At 38.9% G+C, this 23,473-nt stretch overlaps 1 protein-coding gene across 2 annotated transcripts in view; it reads left to right on the top strand.

Moving 5' to 3' along the window:
- LOC150077304 (nucleosome assembly protein 1-like 4) overlaps positions 1-23,473 on the top strand; it is a 432,049-nt gene that overhangs the window by 340,166 nt on the left and 68,410 nt on the right. For both annotated transcript variants that reach the window (XM_090386809.1, XM_090386808.1), the window contains one exon: positions 11,564-11,586. In XM_090386809.1, the coding sequence (XP_090242935.1) occupies positions 11,564-11,586 (23 nt within the window). The remainder of the gene's footprint in view (positions 1-11,563; positions 11,587-23,473) is intronic.

The following is a 23,473-nucleotide window of genomic DNA, read 5'->3' as shown; positions in this document are numbered from 1 at the left end:
CACTCAACCATCCCCTTATCCATAGCAGCAATTTGCCTCCAATGCCACACTGCTCCAATTTGTGCAGCAGTCTTCCATGTGCAACAGTATCAAAAGCCTTTCTAAGATCCAAATATATAATATCAAAGTTATTCCCTGCATCCAGTTCTTTTGTGACTACATCATAGTATCCAATCGAATTGGTCAGGCAAGACCTGCCCTTAACAAAACCATGCTGCGTCTGAGCTATAACTGAATTCTTGTCTAGATGATCCTGCAGTGCTTCTTTAACCAGTGCCTCCATTAATTTACCTGGAACAGAAGTTAAACTAACAGGTCTATAATTACTTGTGTCAGCCTTTGATCCTCCTTTGTGAATTGGGGTTACATTTGCACATCTCCAGTCTATGGGTACCTCCCCTGAGTCCAAAGAAGCTCTCATAATTATGGCTAGGGGTTTGCATACTTCCTTTGCTGCCTCCTTTAATATAACGGGATAGATCCCATCCACCCCAGGTGCCTTTTTTATGTTTATCCTCAACAATCTCTCCTCCACTTTCCTCTCAGTTATTACAAAATCATCCAGCTCACTGCCAATGTTTACTTTACCTACATCATTCTCCTTCCTGAATAACTCCTCATGCGTGAATGTAGATGCAAAATACTCGTTTAGATTGTTAGCCACCTGAGCAGGATCCTCAACTGTTGAACCATCAATATCCAGTGGACCAATCTGATTCATCCCTTTCCTTCTCGAGTTCAAGTATGTAAAGAACTCCTTTCTGTTTTTCTTTGCATCCTTTGCCAAGGATTTATCGTAGTCTGCCTTTGCCTGCCTAATCTCCTTTGTGACTTGGTTACAGACCAACTTATATCTATCATAGGCTTCCATGTCACCCATTAATTTGTATGTATCCCATGCATTTTTCTTCTCTGCCACATGTCTCATTAGTCCATCTGACAACCATTTAGGTCTAAACCTTGAACAATATTTCTTAGTTGGTATGTAAAGCCTGGTAGCCACCAAGATTAGTTCCTTGAATGCTTCCCATTTTGAGTTTGCTGTTGGTAACATCATCAGTTGGTCCCACTGTATAGAATTTAAATACTGTCTCAGACCATCATAGTCGCCTTTACGAAAACAAAAACCCTTCCCTTTACCTCTTGATGGTAGTTACCTCCTTGAGTAAATCCCACTTCAACACACTGTGATCACTGCCACCTAGTGGTTCATTTATCTGCAGGTTCTTAATGCATGAAGAATCACTACTGATAATCAGATCAAGAGTATTGCTCCCTCTTGTTGCCTCACGAACATGCTGATGTAGAAAACAATCATCCAATAAATCCACAAAAGCCTTGCTAGTGTGCGAGTGACCAACCCACAAATTCCAGTCAATATCTGGGAAATTAAAATCCCCCATTATAAGACTCTCTGATTTACTGGCCCACTCTATTTCCCTGTACAATATATTATTATACTCATCAGAGTCATTAGGCCTATAGCACACTCCTACTCTCAATTTTGATTTCCCTATGCTTATGTCACACCAAACTGACTCGACACTGCCCTGTCCATCGATGTCAACTGGCTTCACTTCCTTTGACTTTATGTGTTTCTTAATTAATAGCATAACTTCTCCTCCCCTCCTGTCCTGTCTATCCTTTCTATATACATTGTATTCCTCAAATTCCAGTTCCGCATTACTTATATCTGTGTGACACCACGTCTCTGATATCCCAACAATATCTGCCTTTGATGTTTTGAGCAATACCTCAAATTCATCAAATTTATTTACCAAACTCCTAGCATTGGTGTACACGCAGGTATACATGCACCTGTTTCTATTCTTAGCTACCCTAACACAACCCATGTGTTTACTTGTAACGCAATGACTACCAGCAGTCTCTGAAATATCCTGCATCTTGTTTTTCAGACTTCTGCTCATTTGAATAGAAGCAGTGCAAGAATCACTTCCACCTCTGCCAGTGGCTACTGTTAATCTATTAGTCCTTATATCCCCCCCAACTAGCAGTTTTCCGACCCACCTAACACTGCCTCGACAGCATCAGCAAAAATTCTTGCACCCTTTCTATTTAAGTGTATCCCATCCCTGTAGAAGCAATCTCTCCTGTTAACAAGTACAGTCCAGGCTGAAAAAAATTCTACCCCTTGAGCCTTGCACAATCCCTCCAGGGCCGAATTGATCGACAAGGCTCTCATCATATACTCCCTCCTATCGTGTCTGGGCAGAATTGCAGACACTTTCAAGTTCAACCCTAATTCACGGCTTTTTTTCAACAGTGACCTGTACTTGCTAAGTAATTCCGCCGGTCTCCTACTCTTAATATCATTAATGCCAACGTGTACAACTATATCACCTTTTGTGCCCTTAAAAGATGATATCCGCTCTACAACGTCATCAACCTTTGCCCCTGGCAGACATACCCTGGTCCTATTCCACCTATCCTTTTTACAAAGCATGTTCCCCGTTTCCCTGACAATAGAGTCACCAACAAGTACTAGTTCCTGTGGGACCAGCGCATTCTGCCTAGGGGGCTGCCCCTGTGTTGCCTGATGACCAAGTGCAAGCTCTGGCGTTGATGTGGGCAGCTGAGAGCTTGATGGGCCCCTCAATTTATTTCCTTCGAGGGCATCCACCCTGTCCTTCAAGGTCTCATAAAGGCCCATAACAACGCTGAGTTCTCGCCTGATTTCCTTGCACTCCTTACATCGTGCACACACAAAGACATCCCCCTTGGCAGTATCATGTCCCGTACCCGATTGCTCCGCAAACATCAAGCAAACAGTGCATTTTAATAGACTGTGATTCAGAGGGCAACTGCCTCCCTCAATTCTCCCCTGAACCACAGCACTCCCATTAGCTTGAGCCTTTTGCTTTGCTGCTCTGGTCAGAGTCATGATTCCAATTTAATTCAATAAAATTTAAAACAAAAATTAAATCCTTAAGTTATATCCCAAAACAATTATGTTATATATATATATATATTTTTTTTTTTTTTTTTTTTCCGGTATCTAGTGTTCCCTTTATACAACTTCCGTATCACGTGTACCACTATAGTTATGTATTAATTATTTGTTACGATTAAGTCGTTATATATATTTATAGAGTTAAAAATACAATTTAATTGACAATAAAGTTTATCAAGATTAATAGATTTACTGATTAATTGACAATATTATATTATGCAGTATACTATACTAAGCTTATGCTATCGTGTAAAAATGGCGGGAATTCACGAACGGTATTTCTACGGACTCGTAAGTATTGATTAGCTTCGAAATCTCGCTATCTCAATTTAGAATAAACTAAGGATCCTGACTAGGTCTATAATCTACTTATAGAAGATAATTTGATATAACAAGTGGTTAATAAATCGACTAAATTTGGTTAAAAGACCTCTCGTTCAATTTGTGACATGTGGATTTGATACCGTTACCGATACTAAGTAATATCTACGAAATCTCTGTCTAAGTTAAACTTTAAACTAAGTATCGTAACTAGGAATATAAAGCTACTCTAGAAAATAAGTTAATATGACAATTTAAACTAATAAAGCAGAAAATAAATCAGGAAAAACTTCTGTTTGAAGAGCTTTAAGGAGCAATGTCTGCACAGGCTAATCTCGCCCCCAGACTCATTTTAATTCTTTAGTTTTGATAAGAATGTCGTTTACTTGAGTTTGCTGCCTAATCCACTTTCTCTTCTTATCTGATTCCCAATATAATTCATTCCATTCTTCCCTGTGTAGTTCTCAGCCTCTCTTCCATTCTTTTTGTGAATGCCCAAGTTTCACTTTCATAAGTCATGGTGGGGAGTATACATAGGTTCATTATTTTAATTTTCAGACAAACTGGGATATTGCTCTTCAGTATATGATTATATTTCCTATCCATCCAAAATTTACTCTTCTTTTGACTTTCAGCCATTTATCATTATTACAGCTAATAACTTGTCCCAGATAAGTATATGACTCCACCTTTTCAAGTCTTTGGAGTCCTTTTTTTTTTTTTTTTTGGTAGTTGTTGTCGCATCGGCTTCTGTGGCCATAATGCACCTCCCAAGGTTTTTGCGGTACTTTGATCCAAGCCTGAGGCAGGATTCGAACCCGCGACCTTTGGGTTGCCAGGCAGGCATTTTATTACCCACCCGGCTAGCCCGGTTGGCTTTAGAGTACTCTTGCAGTAGCACACTGCAATTACTATCATTAACAACACTGCCAATCTTTGTATCATCTGCAGACTTCGACACCAAGCCTGATATACCTTCATCAATATCATTGATAAATATATAGAAAACAACAGTAGATCCAACACCGAACCCTGTGGGACTCCATTAATAACATTAGTCCACGAATAGCAGCGCCCATTGATCACCCCCCTCGGTCTTCTCCCACTCAACTATCTTTGTATCCATTGTAGCAACTTACCCTTAATACCATTCTGCTCCAATTTGTACAGTAGTCTTCCATGCGAAACATTTTCAAAAGCTTTCCTGAAATCCAAGTATATTATATCAAAATTATTTTTTTTCATCCAGTTCCTTTGTAACCGCATCATAATATCCAATCAAATTTGTCAGACAAGACATTCCCTTAACAAACCCATGCTGTGTCTGAATTATCGCTGCAGTCTTGTCTAGATGATCCTACAATGCATCTTTAACCAGTCACTCCATTATTTTACCCAGAACAGAAGTTAAACTAACTGGACTGTAATTACTCATGTCACCCTTCGATCCCCCCCCCTTATGGATTGGGGGATTTATTTGCACACATCCAGTCCGTGGGGCCTCCCCTGAGTCCAAGGATGCTCTCATAATTATGGCTAAGGGTTTGCTTAGTTCCTTTGCCGCCTCCTTTAATATAACTGGATAGATCCCATTGACCCGAGGTGTTTTTTTGTATGTTTAACTTCAACAATTTCTCCTCCACTTTGCTCTCAGTTATTACAAAATCATTAAGCACCCTGCTACAATTTGATAACCTTTTGGCATTTTCAATCCTTAATAACTCATGTGTGAATGTAGATGCAAAATACTCATTCAGTTTGTTTGCTATCTGAGCAGGATCATCAACAGTCGAACCATCGATATCAAGTGGACCAATCTGATTCATCCCTTTCCTTTTAGAGTTTATATAAGTAAAGAAATGCTTGCTGTTTTTCTTAGCATACTTTGCCAAAGATTTCTCGTAATCTGCCTTTGCTTGCCTAACCTCCTTTGTGACTTGATTATAGACTAGCTTATATCTGCCATAGGCTTCTGTGTTGCCTGATAATTTATATGCATCCCATGCATTTTTCTTCTCTGCCACGAGTCTCATTAGTTCATTTGACAACCATTTAGGCCTAAACCTTTAACAATATTTCTTAATAGGTATGAAACGTTTAGTAGCTTCCACGATTAATTCCTTGAATGCTTCCCACTTAGAATTTGCTGTTAGTAACATCATTGATTGGTCCCATTGTACAGAATTTAAATACTGTCTGAGACCACTGTAGTCACCTTTACGGAAGCAAAAACCCTCTCCTTTACCCCTGGTGGTAATTATATCTTTTAGTAAATCTCACATCAGTACACTGTGATCATTGCCACCTAGTCGTTCCTTTATCTGCAAATTCTTAATTCACTGCTGATAACCAGATCAAGAGTATTACCCTCTCTCTGGTTGCCTCTTGAACATGTTTCTGCAGAAAACAATCATCCAATAAATCCCTAAAATCTTACTAGTGTGCGAGTGACCAACCCACAAGTTCCAATCAATATCTGAGAAGTTAAAATTCCCCATTAGAAGACATTCTGATTTACTAGCCCACCCTATTTCTCTGTACAATTGTTCATTGTACTCATTCGAGTCATTAGGCCTATAACACACTTCTACTCTTATTTTTGCTTTCGCAGCACACCAAACAGACTCAATAGTGCACTGTCCATCTATATCAACTGGATGCACTTCTTTTGATTTGTTTTTCTTAATTAACAGCATAACCCCTCCTCTCTTCCTATCCTTTCTGTACACACTGTACTCCCCAAATTCCAATTCTGCATTCCTAATATCTGTGTGACACCACATCTTTGATATCCCAACAATATCTGCCTTTGATGTCTTGACCAACACTTCAAATTCATCAAATTTATTTACTATACTTCTAGCATTCGTATACATGCAAGTATACATACACCTATTCTTATTCTTAGTTACTCTAACACATCCCATATAATCACCTGTTTCATGATGACTGCCATCAAACTGAAACCCCAGCACCACTCCCTCCAGGCCGCTGCTTATTCTAATAGAAATATTGCAAGAATCATCTTCACCTCTGCCTGTGGCTACTTTTAAACTGCTAGCTTGGGAGATTTCCCCCCCAAGCTAGCAGTTTTCCGACCCACCTAACACCGCCTCAATAACATCAGCAAATATTCTTGCACACCCTTTCTATTTAAGTGTATCCCATCCCTGTAGAAGCAGTCTCTTCTGTTAACAAGCACAGACCATGCTAATAAAAATTCTACCCCATGAGCCTTGAACATTCCCTCCAGGGCCGAATTGATTGACAAGGCTCTTGTCATATACTCCTTCCTATCATGTCTGGGCAGAATTGCAGACACTTTCAAATTCAACCCTAACTCATGACTTTTTTGCAACATTGACTTGTACTTGTTAAATAAATCTGCAGATCTCCTACTCTTAATGTCATTGGTGCCAACATGTCCAACAATATCACCCTTTATGCCCTTAAAAGATGATAAATGTTTCACAACATCATAAACTTTTGTCCCTGGCAGACATACCCTGGTCCTATTCCATCTTTTTACACAAGGTATTCCTTAATTCAAGTGTATTTGCTCTCACTCTGCAGTCCATCCAATTAATAGATGCCATATAGTGCCTTAAATCATCAAAGTCCCCCTGAAATTAAAACCGTGCCTGTATCTTTAACTACTGCAACATCTTTCTTCATCTTCCAAATGATGACTGTGTAATTGCTTTCTTTGCTACTTGCCAGTGGTTTCTGTATTTTATGCCCAGTGATGTAATCTGATTTGTGAGTAATGATTAGGTCAGGAATGTTCTTACCCACTAGTATTTTCTCTGGTACAAATAATAATCATCTAGTTTATTTAAAAATTTTGTTCCCCACCTTAAGTTTCCCTTCAACTTATTCTAATCAGTTAGAGGCAGATTGAAATCACCCATAATAAGACATTCACACTTGCTTTCCCATTCCATCTGCATGTAAAGACTTGTCATACTCTTCACAGTCTTCTGGTCTGTAGATTACTCCCACTTTCATTAAATACAATAGTGAAACTCATCATCCCAATTTCTGGATGGCACCACATTTCTCCCATTATGTCAGCATTATTCCTATTATGTCAGCATTATTTGTCCTAACCAGGAGCTGAAATTCAGGCATTTTATTGACAACACTCCTGACATTACTGTAGACTCAGTTAAGACTAAGTGTACTTTACTATCCTAACACACAATTAAAAAGATAAAACTCTTATCCTGACTTACAACATTATAAATGCATGTGATGCACCATATTTTATGAGGTACATAAAAAGCAGGATACTTAAACTCCTTGCTTTGTGGTTTTTTTTTTTTTTCCCCCCTTTGAGAAGATCACACAAACGCTATATTTCCTCCAAATCAGACTGGATTTGGAATGCTCAATCATTCATGATTGTGCACTGCTCTCCAGTCATGTTTATAAATGCAAAAAGTATGGCCAATCCCAAACAGTGGTGAGGAACCTCATCTTATCCTAACTGTAGTTCGGGTTACCAAATTTTTCCCTTCCTATCCAGGGACAAAATGGCCTCAACATAATATGGAAATGTAAATCATTCTGTACTTCTATGTGCAGAATTAAATAATAATAATTATTATTAAATAAATTAAATTATGAATTTATTTAATTAATTTTAAGATTAATTATATTATAATATAAAATATTATATAGACTAGGCAACTAGAGGGAGTAATACTCTTCATTTGATTATCAGCAGTGATTCTTCATGCATTAAGAATCTGCAGATAAATGAACCACTAGGTGGCAGTGATCACAGTGTGCTGAAGTGGGATTTACTCAAAGAGGTAACTACCATTAGGGGTAAAGGGAAGGGTTATTGCTTCCGTAAAGGCGACTACGATGGACTGAGACAGTATTTAAATTCTATACAGTGGGACCAACTGATGATGTTACCAACAGCAAATTCAAAATGGGAAGCATTCAAAGAACTTATCTTGGAAGCTACTAGGCTTTACATACCAACTAAGAAATATTGTTCAAGGTTTAGGCCAAAATGGATGTCAGATGAACTAATGAGGCATATGGCAGAGAAGAAAAATGCATGGGATACTTACAAATTAACACATGACACAGAAGCCTATGATAGATACAAGTTGATATGCAACCAAGTTACAAAGGAGGTTAGGCAGGCGAAGGCAGATTACGACAAATCCTTGGCAAGGGATGCAAAGAAAAACAGCAAAGAGTTTTTTACTTATGTAAACTCTAGAAGGAAGGGGATGAATCAGATTGGTCCACTTGATATTGATGGGTCAACTGTTGATGATCCTGCTCAGGTAGCTAACAAACTAAATGAATATTTTGCATCGACATTCACACATGAGGAGTTATTCAGCGAGGGGAATGCCAGAGGTGTATTCAACTCTAGCAGTAAGCTACAGAATCTTGAAATAACTGGGAGTAAAGTGGAGGAGAAACTGTTGAAGATAAACACAAGAAAGGCACCCGGGGTGGATGGGATCTATCCAGTTATACAAATTAAAGGAGGCAGCAAAGGAAGTAAGCAAACCCTTAGCCATAATTATGAGAGCTTCCTTGGACTCAGGGGAGGTACCCATAGACTGGAGATGTGCAAATGTGACCCCAATTCACAAAGGAGGATCAAAGGCTGACACAAGTAATTATAGACCTGTGAGCTTGACTTCTGTTCCAGGAAAATTAATGGAGGCACTGGTTAAAGAAGCACTGCAGGATCATTTAGACAAGACTTCAGTTATAGCTCGGACACAGCATGGTTTTGTTAAGGGGAAGTCTTGCCTGACCAAGTTGATTGGGTACTATGATGCAGTCACAAAAGAACTGGATGCAGGGAATAGCTTTGATATTATATACTTGGATCTTAGAAAGGCTTTTGATACTGTTGCACATGGAAGACTGCTACACAAATTGGAGCAGTGTGACATTGGAGGCAAGTTGCTGCTATGGATAAAGGGGTGGTTGAGGGGGAGAAGACAGAGAGTGGTAATCAATGGACACTGCTCATCGTGGACTAATGTTATTAGTGGAGTCCCTCAGGGCTCAGTGTTGGGTCCATTATTGTTTTCTGTATTTATAAATGATATTGATGATGGTATATCAAGCTTAATGTCCAAGTTTGCAGATGATACAAAGGTTGGCAGGGTTGTCAAGGACACTACTGACACTATGCTGCTGCAACAGGATCTGGAAAGGTTGAGCAGATGGGCTGAGAGGTGGCAACTGAAGTTTAACATTGACAAATGTAAAGTACTACACATGGGAAACAGCAACCCCAGAGCAACGTATCAACTCTGTGGTACTACACTGACAGTGGTAGAGAATGAAAGGGACTTGGGGGTGGTTGTGCAGGCAGATATGAAGTTCTCTGAGCAGTGCAGACGGGCTGCAAGAGTAGCTCATGGAGTATTGTCAATGATATACAGGAATTTTTCCAGCAGGGATAAGGAGGTGATTATTCCATTGTATAAGGCAATGGTCAGGCCACACCTAGAGTACTGTATACAGGTCTGGAGGCCTCATTTCAAGTAGGATGTAGAGCTGCTGGAACGAGTACAGAGAAGGGCAACAAGATTAGTGAATGGAACAAAGGGGTGCTCTTACGAAGAAAGGCTTAAGTTTTGCAAATTACAGTGTCTGGAGACTAGGCACCAGCGAGGTGATCTGATAGAGGTGTATAAAGCCTTGAATGGTTTAAGCATGCTCAATGCTGATGGGATTCTTCCTCTAGCTCAGAAAAATCACCTGAGAGGGCATAAATTCAAATTGAGGAAAGACAGATGTAGGATAGACGTGTGGAAATTTGCCTTTAGCCAGCGGGTGGTTGGTTGGTGGAACAGACTTCCATCCCTTGTGGTGGAGGTTGATAGCCTAAATAAGTTTAAGGCTCAGCTGGACAGGTATTTTGAACGAACAGAGGGGTGAAGTGGAAGTGGGTTTTTTTTTTTTTTTTTTGGCTGATGCTGCATAAGCTTGCTTTCTTGCATCAAATGCCTCTACTAATGCTAATGCTAAAACGCAGAGCTAGACATAAATACAGAAATACGTACAAGTTGGCCATATATCAGGGTTCGAGGGCTTTGATAAAGTTGTGTCTGTCCTTCTTGTTACTTATTATGCTGTTGATGTCCACACGGTTGAGGGTAGCGAGCATCTGCTTGGGAAGAAATCTCTCAGTGAGTACAAGCCTGTTATGGTGAGCCACGAGTGCTGGTGCCGACCTTAGGCTTGGCTGTGGAATCCTCCAAGAGCAAGCGTTCCAAATGTTTGGAGATGATATCTGGCCCGTGATGAGTTTGGCTGTGAAGACCAGCCTCTTTTGCACAATCAGGAACTTCATCCTCGGGATGTCGAGTGCTTGTGCCATCATGGTCGTTGTGGTAGCGGGAGGTAGCCGAAGCTTGTTATTGGCCCATTTCAGTAACCAGTATTCAGCGGTGTACACCCGCTTGAGGTCATAAGCTTGCTTTCTTGTATCAAATGCCTCTACTAATGCTAATGCTATATAGCTTATAACAATTAAATTATATTTCCAAATTGAAACATTGGTTTAAAAACAAAAAATAATCTTCTTGGTCTTCATGTGATCTTTAAGCTGATTAATAAGATAGGGAGTTTGTTCAAAGATCACACCGGATTAAAATGGAAAAACTAATATACAAAAATAAGTGTAAATTTGGTAACATTAACATAGGTGAGATGGGGGAGAAGATTTGAAACATGCATAGATGAGCGGAAGAAACATGTGGCTAAAGAGAACACCACAGAATCTGAAGTGGAGGAACACATGCTTGAGTGCACTCAGGCATATCATGGTAGGAACTTTACAATAATTGGGAAGGAGACTGAGGGGGGGGGGAAAGGAACAATAAAAGAAGCTTTTTATATTTAGAAATTTAGCCAGGTTGCTTTAAACAGAAATAAGGAGTGAGACATAAGGAAACTATATCAGCAGTTCGAAATCCTTGTTTTTACTCATTGCATATGTGAATAAAACCTGGTAATGGGTTTGTAATTGATGCTTATTTATTAAAATTATTTATCATGGTATATAAAGTACTAGAGTAGTCTATTTCTCGATATCAGAAGAAGTTTTTTTTTTTTTTTTTTTAAGTCACTTAAAAACACTAGTTTATATTTTTGTAAAAATAAAAAGATTGAATTGAATAATTGTTTACTATGAAAAGTTGCAATTAAAAACAGCATATATAGTTTAGATTTGCTTCTTCTTTTTTTTTTTTTTTTTTTTTTTTCTCTCCACAGTACCTGAAAATGAAGAAGACTGGGTAAGCACTTTGAATATTTGAGAGTCGTGTAAAAATTAAAAAAATTTGCATTTAAGACTGATGTTACTTATCGGATGCTATGAGGGCTAAATAGTAATGTCTTGGTTCATAATAAATAAATAAATAAATATGATCTTTATTGTAAGGTTCCTAAGTACACACAGGTACCCTACCTTTACAAACCCTTCACAGCACTAAGCCATGAGTTGATGCAACCTAATCTAAGAATTGGGTTACATAACAAGTTCCAAGTAGGTTCTCCATGTAGCTAATAGTTTCTAGTTAGTACATGGGCAGTAATTTTTGTGTGATTGTTTGTATACAGGTTACACTTTAAATAGAAGCATTTTTAAACTTGTGATTCAAAAAATGTGCAGTTAGTAAATTTTTGACTGTTAGACCTGTTGTGACTGAAGATGAATTCACCACTGTGATTTGGGAACCAAGAGACAGCCCAAGGAATTTTGCCTTAAAATATCTCTACATTCACATATTTCCAAAAGTCCAACCATCAGCCAGCGAAGAGACATTGATTTTTTTTTTAAATTTATGGGTGTGTTATCCACACTGGAATTTTTGAGAAAAGAAACCATAATGGTTCATTCTGGTACATGGAGACATTGGATAAGCTCAAAAAAATGATTCAAATGAGTAATGCCTATCAATATAATAGTATTTCAATGTGTAATTTCATTGTAGCAGTGCAACAGAGAAAGATTTCCTCACTAGGATTTGATGTTGTTCCACATGTCACAGTAGCTTATATATGGTCTCAAGTGACTTTTGTCACTTGAGACCATATGTAGACAGCAGGTATGACTCTCATAGAGAAGTTAAAGTAACTAGGGGATGGGATACACTTAAATATAAAGGATACAAAAATATTTGTTGATGCAATCGAGGCAGTGTTAGGTAGGTCGGAAAACTGCTCGCTTGGGGGGGGGGGGGGATACACAGACTAATAGATTAACAGTAGCTGCTGGCAGAGGTGAAAGTGATTCTTGCACTGCTTCTATTGGAATGAGCAGAAGTATGCAAAACAAGGTGCTGGGGATTCCAAGGTCTGGTGGGAGTCATCACGGAACAAGTAAATACATGGGATAACTAAGAGTAAGAATAGGTGCATGTACACCAATGCTAGGAGTATAGTAAACAAATTTGATGAATTTCAAGTGCTGATCAAAACATCAAAGGCAGATATTGTTGGGATATCAGAGACATGGTGTCACACAGATATAAGGAATTGGAATTTGGAGAGTACAATGTGTACAGAAAGGACAGACAGGATCGGAAGGGAGGAGGTATTATGCTCTTAGTTAAGAAACACATAAAATCTAAGGAAGTGTATCTAGTTGACATAGGTGGACAGTGCAATGTTGACTCAGTTTAGTGTGACATAAGCACTCAGAAAGAAAAACTGAGAGTAGGAGTGTGTTATAGACCTAATGACTCTGATGAGTACAATAAACACCTGTACAGAAAAATAGTGGCCAGTAAATCAGAGTGCTTATAATGGGGGATTTTAACTTTCCAGATATTGACTGGAACTTCTGAGTTGTTCATTTTACACACTAGCAAGGCTTTTGTGGATTTATTGGATGATTGTTTTCTATAGCAGCACGTTTGAGAGGCAACCAGAGGGAGTAATACTCTTGATCTGATTATTAGCAGTTATTATTTGTGCATTAAGAACCTTCAGATAAAGGAACCACTAGGTGGCAGTGAACATAGTGTGCTGATGTGGTATTTACTCAAAGATGTAACTACCGTCGGGGTAAAGGGAAGGGTTTTTGCTTTCATAAGGGTGACTGCAGTGGTCTCAGACAGTTTTTAAATTCTATACAGTGGGACCAACTGATGATGTTACCAACAGCAAATTTTAAATGGGAAGCATTCAAGGATGTAATCTTGGAAGCTACTAGGCTTTTTGTTCCAACTAAGAAAGATTGTTCAGAGTTTAGGCCTAAATGGATGTCATATGAACTAATGAGACTTGTGACAGAGAAGAAATATGCATGGGATTCATATAAACTAACAAGCAACACAGAAGCTTATGGTCGATATAAGCTGGTCTGCAATCAAGTCACAAAGGAGGTTAGACAGGCAAAGGTGGATTACGAAATCCTTGGCAAAAGATGCAAAGAAAAGCAGCAAAGAGTTCTTTACTTATGTAAACTCTAGAAGGAAGGAGATGAATCAGATTGGTCCACTTGATAGCAATGGTTCGATGTTGATAATCCTGCTCAGGTAGTGGCCAAAATGAATGAGTATTTTGCATCTATATTCACACATCGCATCTATATTCTCCTTCCTGAATATCTCCTCACACACGAGGAGATATTCAGGGAGGAGAATACTAGAAGTTTATCAAACTGGCAGGGAGTTAAATGATTTTGTAATAACTGAGAGCAAACCTGGAGGAGAAATTGTTGAAGTTAAACATAAGAAAAAACACTTCGTGGCAATGGGATCTATCAAATTACATTAAAGGAGGTGGCAAAGGAAGTAATCAAACCCTTAGCCATAATTATGAGAGCTTCTTTCGACTCAGGGGAGGACACATCTCCATGGACAGGAGATGTGTCCTCAGTTCACAAGGGGGAATCAAATGGTGACATAAGTAATTACAGACCTGTTAGTTTAACTTCTGTTTCGGGGAAATTAATGAAGTCTCCGGTTAAAGAATTAATGCAGGACCATCTAGACAAGACTGCAGTTATAGTTCAGACACAGCCAGGATTTGTTAAGAGAAAGTCTTGTAGGACCAATTTTATTGGATACTATGATGCAGTCACAAAGGAATGGATGCAAAAATAATTTTGATATCATATACGTGGATTTTAAGAAAGGTTTCGATACTGCTGCACATGAAAGATTACTGTACAAATTGGAGCAGTATGGCATTAAGGGCAAATTGCTGCTATGGATAAAGGGATGGTTGAGTGGGAGAAGATGGAGAGTGGTAATCAATGGACACTGTTCTTCATGGACTAATATTATTAGTGGAGTCCACCGGAGTTTGGTGTTGGGCCCACTGTTGTTTTCTGTACTTATTAATGATATTGGTGAAGGTATATCAGGTGTAAAGTCCAGGTTTGCAGACAATACAAAGGTTGGCAGAATTGTTAATGACAGTATGCTACTGCAACAGGATCTAGAAAAATTGAGCAGATGGGCTGAGAGGTGGCAACTGAATTTTGACATTGACAAATGTGAAGTACTGTAGCAGTAACCCCACAGTGACATATCAACTGTGTGGTTCTACACTCAGTGTAGTAGAGAATGAAAAAGATTTGGAGGTAATTACGCAGTCAGATATGAGATTTTCTGAGCAGTGCAGACAGTCTTCAAGAGTATCTCATGGTGTGTTGTCAATGATGTACAGGAATTTTTTTTAGCAGGGATAAGGAGGTGATTATCCCCTTGTATAAGGGAATGGTCAGGCCACATGTTGAATACTGTATACAAGTCTGGAGGCATCTTATTAGGAAGTATGTAGAGCTGCTAGAATGAGTATAGAGAAGTGCAGTGAGATTGGTGAATGGAACAAAGGGTTGTTCTTACAAAGAAAAGCTTAAGCTCTGCAAATTGCAGTGTCTGGAGACTAGGTACCTGCGAGGTGACCTGACTGAGGTGTATAAGTCCTTGAATGGTTTGAGCAACCTTGTGCCGATCAGATTCTTCCTCTTACCCCAATTAATTGCTTGAGGGGACATTAATTCAAATTTAGGAAATATGGTTGTAGAATCAATGTGCAGAAATTTGACTTTAGCCAGTGGGTGGTTGATTGCTGAAACAAACTTCCATCTGGCACTTTGGAAGTTGATAGCTTAAATAAATTTAAGGATGAAGTGGACTAACTTTTAGAGCAGATGGTTGTGTGAAAGGGGAAATTTTTTTTTGGCTGATGCTGTTTAAGCTTGCTTTCTTGCATCATATGCCTTTACTAATGCTAACTATGAAGAGATCATTAACCTTTTAGCTGATTAAACTTTGCTTGAATAGGATGCAAAAATTTGTTAAGCACTGAATAAAATATATCAAGTTAGGTGGAGCACATGTAGTAAAATGATATATTCAATTAAAGATAACTTTTTTTATCCTCAATTCTGTTTATTTACTTTTTAATTTATCTCCATTCCTTCAAAATTATGTAACCACAGGCATTACTTTTCTGTCAACCCTCATACAAACTAGCAAGTCTTTACCCATGTGTTGTGCCTGTAATTGGCATGGCAAGATTTTAAAGGGTCTGCAGTGGTCTCCAGTGATTGGACTTTCATTTATTGTCTAAGTCAGCATTTTCCAAATATTAGTAAAAAACAAATGTATCCTTGCCAAATAATGAATTTTCTGTGTCCATTGTTTTAAGATATTGCAAATATAAAAATAATTTCATAAAATTTAATTCATGTTTTTACATATTTTTAAATGCAATGAAACTTCAAAGTAAGGTGAGAATAATAACCCATGTTTTATGTTACCTATATTATAACAAAGCATACTATAAAAGATGGATGAAAGTATACTATATCTGTGTTAAGCACATCAGTCAGCAAAAGTTCACAGACATTATCTTTTAATGATATTGATGTACATTACTGTTTTAATTTAATTTGTAATTCAAAATTTACACAGATCTAAATTGCAACAGTAGGAAGATAAATAGCTTAATCTTGACTGTATATATTGTTTATAATAATTACTGAACACATTATACTGTAAATAAAAGGGAATGTGCTTTTTCCATGAAATAACAATAGATAACAAAATATCACCATCATCTTCTGCTCTGGTTTTCAAAGAGCATAATTATATGAATGAAAAATATAGTAAAACTTTCATTTTTTTTTTTTTTTTTTTTTTTTTTTTACTGTTACAGATATCATTATTTTAATCATAAACAGGATTTTAGTAATCAAGTGCATTGCAGGGGGTGTAAAGAATAAAATAAAATTCTGATAAAAGAATTAAATTATAAATCTGCTAGTTATTCTATAACAACTAGCAGATTATTCAAAGTGTAGTAAAGGTTATGGAGTTATATTTCAGTGCGGGCATTAAAATACTTTGAAAATTATATTCATTTTAATATCCACTTTCTGTTTTTGCGAAACTTTGGTCCTTACAGTGAGAGGGACAGCTCTTGACTTTCAAGGTTTGGGCTTATATCACATTAGAGATGAAACCATTATCCACAAATTTACCTGAATTGCTAACATCATTTTAATGTAAATGGTATCACTAAAACAGATCAACCAAACAGATACCAACTGTGTGGTACTACCCTCAGGGAAGTGAAAAAGACCTGGGGGTAATTGTGCAGTCAAATATGAAGTTTGCTGAGCAGAGCAGATTGGCTGCCAGGGTAAGTCATGGAGTCTTGTCAATGATATATAGGAATTTTGCTAGCAGGGACAGGGAGGTGATTAACCCTTTATACAAGGCAATGGTCAGGCCACACCTAGAGTACTGTGTACAGGTCTGGAGGCCTCATTTTAGGAAGGATGTAGAGTTGCTAGAACAAGTACAAAGAAGGGCAACAAGATTGGTGAGAGAAACAAAGGGGTGCTCTTACCAAGAAAGCCTAAGTTCTGCAAATTGCAGCACCTGGAGAGTAGGCACCTGTGAAGTGATCTGATTGAGGTGTATAAGGCCTTGAATGGGTTGAGCAAGCTGAATGCTGATAGGATTTTTCCTCTTGTTCAGACTAAGAACCTGAGGGGGCACAGTTTCAAATTGAGGAAAGATAGTTGTAGAATAGATGTGCTGAAATTTGCCTTTAGCCAGCGGGTATTTGATTGGTGGAACAGGCTTCCATCTTTTGTTGTGGAAGCCAATAGCCTAAATAAATTTAAGGCTGAGCTGTCAGGCATTTGGAACGAATGGAGGGGTGAAATGGGAGGGTTTTTTTTTTTTTTTTTTGGTGATGCTGCATAAGCTTGCTTTCTTGCATTGTATGCCTCTACTAATGCTAAAACATGAATATATTATTTACTTAAAATTAAAAGTACCATTGTGACAGATATTTTAAGATTTACTAGTCTCTCATCAAACTTCTGTTAGCAGATTGTCCCCAAAACAGAAATTGAACATGGATGTATACCATTGACTAATTGTATCATTGTCCATCGAAATATAGCCCCACAATCCTTATTATTTTGCTGTGTAGGGCTGATGCAGCCCACTTTTGTATAAACTTTATTTATTTATTATTTATTTTTTTTTATGTGAACCCCAAACACCCGAGGTATTAGAACCTATAGTACTTAGTACCGTGCTTGGGTTGGAGAGGTCGAGAAGACGAAAGAAGATATTTGTTGACATTGGACTTGAACTTCTGTAGATTGTAATTTTCAGGAAATATGTATGAAGGAAGGTTGTTCCAGAAAACGGCAGTTGAATGAATAAATGAGGAAGATGAAAAGTTGGTTCTGTGGGTTTGAAGTTGTACAGTAAATAGATGTTGGCTGGTGGCGGCACATGTTCGGACTGTTTTGAAAGAGAGTGGGAATTATAGAAGCCAATTCAGAAGAACAGTGCCCATGGAAGTTTCTGTAGAAGAGGCATGCAGCAGAAACATGCGTCTATGAGAAAGTGAGTGGAGAGACTCTGTTAGAGATGAATCATTAATTAACCTAACTGCCCTCTTCTAAATGGAATCAAGAAGCCTGAGAGAGGTTTTGGGGGCACCACTCCAGATGTGGGAACAATATTCCATGGCAGGGCGGATTTGCGATTTATACAGAGTGAGCAGCTGTTTGGAAGAAAAGTAATGCCGAGAGCGAAAGAGAAAACCAAGTTTTTTTGATGCAGAGGAAGCAATATTTGTAATGTGCTTGTGCCAAGAGAGATTAGAAGTCAGGGTAACCCCCAAAAGAGATATATCATTTTGCCTAGAAATCGGAGTGTCACTAAAGATAAGCATAGGAGCAGAAGAATCCTTTTTGCGAGATATAAGACAAGACTGAGTTTTAGAAGGGTTGAAATCAACTAAGTTGTCTTTGCCCCACTGGAGAATTACCTGAAGATTGGCATTTAAGGAATTGGTAGCAGATTTTCGAGAAGTTGAAGCTGATTGAGCAGGACAAGGTTTCTCAAAATGGAAAGTTGAATGCAATGTGCTATCATCAGCAAAACTATGGATAGGATTTCCAGTCAATGGAAGAAGGTCATTGATATAAAAGAGGAAAAGAGTGGGGGAAAGAACTGAACCTTGGGGGACACCGGCATTAGTGGAGAAGTTAGAAGACAGAAAGCCATCTGCCATCACCCTGAGTAAATGATCACAGAGAAAACTGGATAACCAATTACTAAAAACAATTGGCAGACCATAAGATGGAAGTTTGTTTAGAAGACTTTTACACCAAACATGATCAAAAGCCTTTGAGATGGCAAGAGCAACTACTTGTGTTTCACCAAACCTTTCCATTGAATTAGTCTATAAATGGATAACATAAGCCAGAATATCACCAGTGGATCGACACTGACAGAATCCATACTGGCGATCGTTGATAAGACGGAAGGTTTCTAGGTAGTTTAAGAGTTGGCAGTTAATTGTTCTCCATTACTTTAGAAAGAGTAGAAGAATTGCAATGGGACGATAATTGGATGGGAGGGATTTGTCACCCTTTTTAGTAACTGCCTGGATATGAGCAAATTTCCAAGCAGAAGGAAAAACACCTTTGGAATAAGAAAGTGAAAGAAGGCAACAAAGAATAGGAGTAAGTTCAGGAGCACAGGTTTTGAGAACAAGTGGAGAAATACTATCAGGACCTGGAGCTTTCTTAGCATCAAGATTCATCAAAATCCTTCTGATATCCTTTTGACGGAAGATCACAGGAGGCATTGAATGGAGCATGTTGGGAATGGTGGGAGGTTGGGAATAGCCATGAGATAAAGGTTCCATTGGAGAAGAGACAATCACCAAGTTGTGAACTGAAGTGCCTAAAGGACCTCTCACTTCGACTGTGTACTTAGAAGGGTTGTTTGTGAGAAAAAGATCAAATGTATTGGCTGTATGATTAAGATTGTCCGGTATTCTTGTAGGTAAATGAACAGTCTGTGCTAGGTCATTAGTAATTGCAAAAGCCTCAGCATCTCGACCTGCTGGGTCGGTGTGACTAGAAAACGGAAGCCAGGTGGAGTTGTGAACATTAAAATCACCAAGGAAAATTACCTCACTGTTAGGAAAGTTGGACTGGAGAAAGTCAAGAGCTCCAAGTGATTAGTGGAGTTGGGAGAACGGTAGAGGCAACAGATGAATATGACATAATGAGGTAGAGAGATTTTAAGCCAGAGAAGATCAAAGAGAGATTCCAAATTGCCAAGTCCCTGACAGGGAATATCAGAATGGACATATGCACAAGTACCACCTTTGAGGCGAAAGGAATCATACAGCGAATAATTTGGGCATCTGAGATGAGCAGTAGTTGAATCAACCGATAACTGAGATTCTGTCAGAAAAAGTACATGGGGTTTGGCAGACTGCAAGTGGAAATGGACATCGTTGAGATTAGAATTCAGACCACGTATATTTATGAAATGAATTAGGAAGTCCTTGGGAAGCATTAGCATTAGTAGAGGCATTTGATGCAAGAAAGCAAGCTTATTCAGCATCAGCCAAAAAAAAAAACAACCACTACTCCATTTCACCCCTCAATTCGTTCAAAATACCTGTCCAGCTGAGCCTTAAATTTGTTTAGGCTATCAACTTCAACAACAAGCGATGGAAGTCTATTCCACAAACCAACTGCCCGCTGGCTAAAGGCGAATTTCCGCACATCTATCCGACATCCGTCCTTCCTCAATTTGAATTATTATTATTATTATTATTATTATTATTAGCCATATGGTACAAGGAAGCCTGAGGCTTATGCTGCACCAGCCAAAAAAAAAAAAAATTCCCGCGTTACCCCCCTGTGTGTGTGAGAGAGAGAGAGAGAGAGAGAGAGAGAAGTAGAAAGGCATCACCAAGAAAGAGAAGAATGATGATATCCAGCTCAGGACCCTGGGTTTGCCAAGCCCATGCTCACCAGATGTGAGCCCCCGGGGTTAAATGATCTGGGGTTACTGTTTCCCATATGTAGTACTTTACATTTGTCAATGTTAAACTTCATTTGCCACCTCTCAGCCCATCTGCTCAACCTTTCCAGATCCTGTTGCAGCAGCATAGTATCAGTAGTGTCCTTAACAACCCTGCCAACCTTTGTATCGTCTGCAAACTTGGACATTAAGCCTGATACACCATCATCAATATAATTTATGCCCTCTCAGGTGATTATTCTGAGCAAGAGGAAGAATCCCATCGGCATTGAGCATGCTCAAGCCATTCAAAGCCTTGTACACCTCTATCAGATCACCTCGGCGATGCCTAGTCTCCAGGCTCTGTAATTTGCAAAACTTAAGCCTTTCTTCGTAAGAGCAACTCTTTGTTCCATTCACTAATCTTGTTGCCCTTCTCTGTACTCGTTCCAGCAGCTCTACATCCTTCTTGAAATGAGGCCTCCAGACCTGTATACAGTACTCAAGGTGTGGCCTGACCAATGCCTTATACAAGGGAATAATCACATCCCTGTCCCTGCTAGAAAAATTCCTGTATATCATTGACAAGACACCATGAGCTACTCTTGCAGCTCGTCTGCACTGCTCAGAGAACTTCATATCTGCCTGCACAATTACCCCCAGGTCCTTTTCATTCTCTACCACTGTCAGCGTAGTACCACAGAGTTGATACGTTGATCTGGGGTTACTGTTTCCCATATGTAGTACTTTACATTTGTCAATGTTAAACTTCATTTGCCACCTCTCAGCCCATCTGCTCAACCTTTCCAGATCCTGTTGCAGCAGCATAGTATCAGTAGTGTCCTTAACAACCCTGCCAACCTTTGTATCGTCTGCAAACTTGGACATTAAGCCTGATACACCATCATCAATATCATTTATAAATACAGAAAACAACAATGGACCCAACACTGAACCCTGAGGAACTCCACTAATAACATTAGTCCACGTTGAGCAGTGTCCATTGATTACCACTCTCTGTCTTCTGCCACTCAACCATCCCTTTATCCATAGCAGCAATTTGCCTCAAATGCCACACTTCTCCAATTTGTGCAGCAGTCTTCCATGCGCAACAGTATCAAAAGCCTTTCTAAGATCCAAATATATAATATCAAAGTTATTCCCTGCATCCAGTTCTTTTGTGACTACATCATAGTATCCAATCAAATTGGTCAGATAAGACCTGCCCTTAACAAACCCATGCTGTGTCTGAGCTATAACTGAATTCTTGTCCAGATGATCCTGCAGTGCTTCTTTAACCAGTGCCTCCATTAATTTTCCTGGAACCGAAGTTAAACTAACAGGTCTATAATTACTTGTGTCAGCCTTTGATCCTCCTTTGTGAATTGGGGTTACATTTGCACATCTCCAGTCCATGGGTACCTCCCCTGAGTCCAAAGAAGCTCTCATAATTATGGCTAGGGGTTTGCTGCCTCCTTTAATATAACTGGATAGATCCCATCCACCCCGGGTGCCTTTTTTATGTTTATCCTCAACAATTTCTCCTCCACTTTCCTCTCAGTTATTAGAAAATCATCTAGCTCACTGCCAATGTTTACTTCACCTACGACATTCCCCTTCCTGAATAACTCCTCATGTGTGAATGTAGATGCAAAATACTCGTTTAGATTGTTAGCCACCTGAGCTGGATCCTCAACTGTTGAATCATCAATATCCAGTGGACCAATCTGATTCATCCCTTTCCTTCTTGAGTTTAAATAGGTAAAGAACTCTTTTCTGTTTTTCTTTGCATCCTTTGCCAAGGATTTCTCATAATCTGCCTTTGCCTGCCTAATCTCCTTTGTGACTTGGTTACAGACCAACTTATATCTATCATAGGCTTCCACGTCACCCATTAATTTGTATGTATCCCATGCATTTTTCTTCTCTGCCATATGTCTCATTAGTTCATCTGACAACCATTTAGGCCTGAACCTTGAACAATATTTCTTGGTTGGTATGTAAAGCCTGGTAGCTTCCAAGATTAGTTCCTTGAATGCTTCCCATTTTGAATTTGCTGTTGGTAACATCATCAGTTGGTCCCACTGTATAGAATTTAAATACTGTCTCAAACCAACATAGTCGCCTTTACGAAAGCAAAAACCCTTCCCTTTACCTCTGATGGTAGTTACCTCCTTGGTAGTTACCTCCTTGAGTAAATCCCACTTCAGCACACTGTGATCACTGCCACCCAGTGGTTCATTTATCTGCAGATTCCTAATGCATGAAGAATCACTACTGATAATCAGATCAAGAGTATTACTCCCTCTAGTTGCCTCCCGAACATGCTGGTGTAGAAAACAATCATCCAATAAATCCACAAAAGCCTTGCTAGTGTGTGAGTGACCAACCCACAAATTCCAGTCAATATCTGGGAAATTAAAATCCCCCATTATAAGACTCTCTGATTTACTGGCCCATTCTATTTCCCTGTACAGTATCTTATTATACTCATCAGAGTCATTAGGCCTATAGCACACTCCTACTCTCAATTTTGATTTACCTATGCTTATGTCACACCAAACTGACTCAACACTGCACTGTCCAGCGATGTCAACTGGCTTCACTTCCTTGGATTTTATGTGTTTTTTAACTAATAGCATAACCCCTCCTCCCTTCCTATCCTGTCTATCCTTTCTGTAGACGTACTCCCCAAATTCCAGTTCTGCATTCCTTATATCTGTGTGACACCACATCTCTGATATCCCAACAATATCTGCCTTTGATGTTTTGAGTAATACCTCAAATTCATCAAATTTATTTACTAAACTCCTAGCATTAGTGTACACGCAAGTATACATGCACCTGTTTCTATTCTTAGCTA

This window comes from Mastigoproctus giganteus, chromosome 12, assembly GCF_048544385.1.
Source record: "Mastigoproctus giganteus isolate SK-2022 chromosome 12, ASM4854438v1, whole genome shotgun sequence".
NCBI classification, from domain to species: domain Eukaryota; kingdom Metazoa; phylum Arthropoda; class Arachnida; order Uropygi; family Thelyphonidae; genus Mastigoproctus; species Mastigoproctus giganteus.
This window is presented reverse-complemented; position numbering and strand designations above follow the sequence as displayed.